General features: G+C 39.6%; 1 protein-coding gene across 1 annotated transcript in view; it reads left to right on the forward strand.

The window, feature by feature from the left end:
- The window catches only part of LOC107733607 (beta-1,4 N-acetylgalactosaminyltransferase 1-like), a 22,998-nt gene that overhangs the window by 9,858 nt on the left and 8,106 nt on the right, over window positions 1–5,034 (forward strand). The window contains exons 8-9 of the mRNA XM_016545294.1: window positions 1,511–1,698; window positions 1,787–1,927. Of these exons, the coding sequence (XP_016400780.1) occupies window positions 1,511–1,698; window positions 1,787–1,927 (329 nt within the window). The remainder of the gene's footprint in view (window positions 1–1,510; window positions 1,699–1,786; window positions 1,928–5,034) is intronic.

Here is a 5,034-nt window from a genome sequence, read left to right on the forward strand (position 1 = left end):
AGTAATTTAATGATTCGTACTCTATATTGATTCGTAAATTCGTACGCATCCATTTCTTTTAGTATTTTTGAAGAAGAAATGCATACATAATAAATATATCATTTCAATGTAAATTATGAAATGAAATTCATAATTTAAATTTAAATTAGGGCTGCACGATATTGGAAAAAACTCACATTGCGATATATTTTTTTTCTGCAATATGAAAAAAAATCAGATGACTTCAATAGCTCTATATTTGGAAAAAAAATAATCAATGATTGGGGTGATTTTTGTAGGCGAGTAAATCAGCATAGGAAATAAACAAATTACAAGCATAGATAAATAACAGAACAAAGATACAAATGAAATAAGCAGTGCTTTATATTTTTCAGGTAAGTCTAACAGTATTCAGGTACAGAAATTGAATAATCAAATGTAAAATAACAATGCATAGTTTTCATTATAAATTAAATCTAACAAATCTGTGTTAAAGCTACAAAAGTGATTTTTCTTTATGTTTTGTTGTTTGATTAACGTTCATGACAGAGAAAGCAACAGGAACATTAAACTGCTGTGAACCAATCGCCAGTCGCACCGCTTTCTCCTTCTTTCCAAAGCGCTCATGAGCTTGCGCTTTCGTAGCGTCTGCCGTTGCTAAGCGACCATGACCTGCGCTCTCCACGACGACGCGGAAGTTTCAACAAAGGATAAACGGATTTCCAGCACTGAAAATCGCATGCAGTAGCTCCGCTACTAAATTTATTTAAAATGGGTATCTCTGTACAGCTGTCGCTTCCGGTGTAGACACCGTGTCTGTGTGTGAGCAAAGAAAACAATCAGTATAGATATAACGATCAGTATACTAAACATCGCACATCCCGCGATGTGACTATCGCGGATGCGCACATCGCGATATCGATGCAGAAACGATATATCGTGCAGCCCTAATTTGTATGTGTTTGTTTTCTCAGTATGAGGCAAAATTATACTAAAGGATATTCTACACTAGAAATGTACTTATAATGCAAGCCAAGAGAATTACATATTTTAATATCAGCCAACAGTTATGTTCAGAGTACCGAAAGTGGTTCCGGTGCTTCAATCAACAATAATGTAGTAAGCAATTTAAACAATTTATTCTTTGTATATTAGATGTGTCAGCACATTTACCCTTGCTCATGGCAAAACAATCATTCATTCTGTGATTTTAGTGTTATTTGTTATTTATATTGTAAGGAAATTAAAGCCACATGTTTCCATTTACATTTGACTTTCTGTTTGCTCGATTTCAGAGTATAACATCAGTGCTCTCGTGACCATAGCAACTAAAACCTTCCTGCGCAAGCTATTGTATGCTGCTACAATTCAATTTATTCTTTGTATATTAGATGTGTCAGCACATTTACCCTTGCTCATGGCAAAACAATCATTCATTCTGTGATTTTAGTGTTATTTGTTATTTATATTGTAAGGAAATTAAAGCCACATGTTTCCATTTACATTTGACTTTCTGTTTGCTCGATTTCAGAGTATAACATCAGTGCTCTCGTGACCATAGCAACTAAAACCTTCCTGCGCTATGACAAGCTCCAGGATTTAATTGACAGCATACGACAGTACTATCCAACAGTTACAATAGTGATAGCAGATGACAGTGAGCACCCGAAAACAGTATCAGGCCCATATATTGAACATTACATCATGCCCTTCGGAAAGGTGGGTCACTTTGTTGAGTTGATGACACATTTCTGTCTGTGTTTACATGCAGTATGATGGGTTCTGAATATGTATGTCTATATTTCAGGGCTGGTTTGCTGGTCGTAATCTGGCCGTGTCACAGGTCACCACCAAATATGTGCTATGGGTGGATGATGACTTTATTTTTACTGCCAACACAAAGCTGGAGAAGCTGGTGGATGTGCTGGAGAAAACCACACTTGACCTGGTGAGAAAGTCAATGTAGAATGATATACACAGTATATGAGAATTGTTATTCATGCAAGGGTTTTCTTAGGTACAGTGAATATTAGCAATCAAATAAAGACAAAGCAACCAAAACATTATAATTCAGTCTTATCTAGTGAAGAGCCATTGCAGAGACATTATAGCCTATATGTTGAGTGGATCAGGTGCACATCAAACACAAGCCCCTTGAGGACTTTTTCCATTGCACAGGAAACAAGGTGTTTTTTCAGGTCCCTCTTGTGGTGAGGAACTTACACCTTTGGAACCACCACAGCCCCCAGTTAAACCTTTAATCAAGAAGGCACCGTCCTACCTCACAATATCCACAGCAGCAGGATCAGTCTCTTTTAATTAAAAATCTCAAGTGGTAGAGGAGTTAGGCATCATGTTATTCTTTAACAATGCTTTTAGAAAAATGACTCTCTATCTCTTTTTTGTTGTATATCCAGTGGCACCAAAATATAATTGCACATCTACGTCACACTTAAATTATATGAATGATACTGAATCATATAACAAAATATCACACAAAGTGGCATTTATATAAAGAAATAGAGCCCAAAGATAGATGGTTCAAAAATATATTTGGATGCTTTCTGGTTGTTTGTGGGTTATGTTCATGATTAATGTCGTGAACTAGATCTGCAGTTATTTTTCTAGGACACCTGTGCGAATATAAAGGGAACTGTCTTCAAACATCTGCTAGAATCACTAGTTGGTTAAAAATAATAAGATAGTTCTAGGGCTGTGTAATTAAAGAAAATAATAAATAAAAAATAATAATAATAATATCGCCATAAAATGTATGTCAATAAATGTGTGAGATAGGCGAACATGGAGTAGAATTAAATATTCTTTAATTATAATCCCAGGAGTAGAGGGAGATCCAAAAACACATAAGGAAACACAAGAAGCACACATAACAATAAACAATAACCAGCCAGGAAGAACTGAAAGGGAGCAACTTAAATACGCAGACCAAATAATTATCGAACACAGGTGAACAGAATGAACTAATCAAGGGAACTAGGGGTGCGTCTCAATCAGCTCCCTAGCTCGTGAATCAGTAGATTGTGGACACGAATTTGTTCACTGGTAAGTTCCCTGACTCACTGCAAGTTGGGACAGTGATCACTCGAATTCCAGTGACATGATTACGTACAATGTCAACGGACAACATAGTAGTATGTCATCACTGGAATTAATAAACAACAGGCAGCCGCAGGACCAATCTAATTTTTATATTATTTTTTATTCTCTTTAAACACATCGTTCTGTTACATGTTCTTACAACATTTCAGCCGAATATTAATTATAAATGTTAATTAGATGTGTTCAATTCCTGTCTAGCGATGTGTGTTTATATTGAAATATACTAAAAATGGTTTTGATATTCTATCGCGTATCATTATATTTATCGAATTGGCTCGTGTGTTTTATGTTTCACGCTTCAGAAATGTGACGTTATTTCCGGTAAGGGCGCATAGTGAGCGCTGATGCTCACTAGTTTTTGCAGTGCATTGTGGGATTTTTCAGGGAGCGAACGTTTCGCTATTGAGACATTTCGCAATTGAGACAGCCCTTAAAATGGCCGACTCCCTGATCAGTGCCCTGACTACTGAATAAGGGAGCTGATTGAGACGCACCCCTGGTCAAGAAACAAAACAGGAGAACAGAAACAAGGTCCATATTGTGACAACTCCCCCCTCCCGGAAGGCGCAGCCTCGCGCCGTAGATGGACTAAAAGTGGAGGGAGGGCGGGGGTTCAGGAGGAGGGCGAGGGTCAGGAGAAGGGAGGCAGGCAGATGACCAGGGTGGATCTGACGGAGGGAGGAGCCAAGGAGGAGACAGGAGGGACCATGGCGGATCAGACGGAGGGAGGAGCCAGGGAGAAGACAGGAGAGAGCCGGAGCAGGAGGAGCTAGGCGGGACCCAGACAGCAGCCAGGAAGGCAGCCCATGGTGGAGCCAATGGAGGGAGGAGCCATGGTGGAGGAAGGGCTGACGACTCCAGAGGGCTGACTGACAGCGGCGGAGCAGGTGGGATAGAGACGGAGAGCCGCAGAGCTAGGGCGATGAGGAGGAACCGGAGGGCCAAGGCGGAGCAGATGGCTCAGGCGACCGAGACATAGGCAGGGATCCGGAAGGCCGCAGTGGAGCTGGAGCGACAGAGGACCAAGGTGGAGCTGGAGGGAGGGAGAAGCCCAATGGAGCCAGAAATGTAAAAAGTTAAAAAATAAAAGTTCAATTTAACTTGAAGAAATTATGTCAGAAATATATTACTATCGTATACTGAAATGTAAAATGTAATTCTTAAAGAGCAGGTCATAATGGGTTTTCGAAAAATACATTTTTTGCAGTTTGTAACGTAGCTATCCTTCAATATAAACAGTCTGCAAAGTTGTTAATCAAAAAAAATGCATGATAAATAAAGATATTGTTGACTCTGAACCGCCTTAACGAGTCGTTATATTTTCGAATCTTCTGCCTGTTACCTATATATGTCACATTTGCATAATCCCTGCCTGCCTGCGAAATACGAACAGTCTGACCTGCCCACAAACATTTCCGCTAGTTAGTGTGTTTACATCATGTCGAGAAGACGCTGTGTTTTCAGCCTCACTGGGCATTCTAACACAGCTGTCACATCACGTAAAGTACCACATACAAAGTTTAAACTTACCACTGAGAAACTTCCTGATCAAGTTGAGCTTGCGATGGAGTTTCCGTTTGAGCGACTGCATCGGAATCATCCTCGGACTCGGGCTTGAATTGATATGGTAATATCGATGTCATTTTTGTAACCTTTTAGCATCTTTGTTTACAAGTAACCCTCCGGAGCAAAAAATTAATTATGGTAATGGGCGTTTCGTTTTCCAACATGCATTGTATACGGAAAGACCAATCACAACGGACTTGGCCAGCTGACCAATCAGAGGAGAGTAGGCTTATGGAAGGGAGGGGTTTACAGACCTTAAAGAGTTAGTTCACCCAAAAATGAAAATTAGCCTGTGTTTTACTGACCCTCGACGCATCCTAGGTGTATGTGACTTTCTTCTTTCAGACGAATCCAATCAGAGTTATATTA

The sequence above is a fragment of the Sinocyclocheilus rhinocerous genome, unplaced genomic scaffold (genome assembly GCF_001515625.1).
Source record: "Sinocyclocheilus rhinocerous isolate Xijiao unplaced genomic scaffold, SAMN03320098_v1.1 scaffold4023, whole genome shotgun sequence".
NCBI lineage: Eukaryota > Metazoa > Chordata > Actinopteri > Cypriniformes > Cyprinidae > Sinocyclocheilus > Sinocyclocheilus rhinocerous.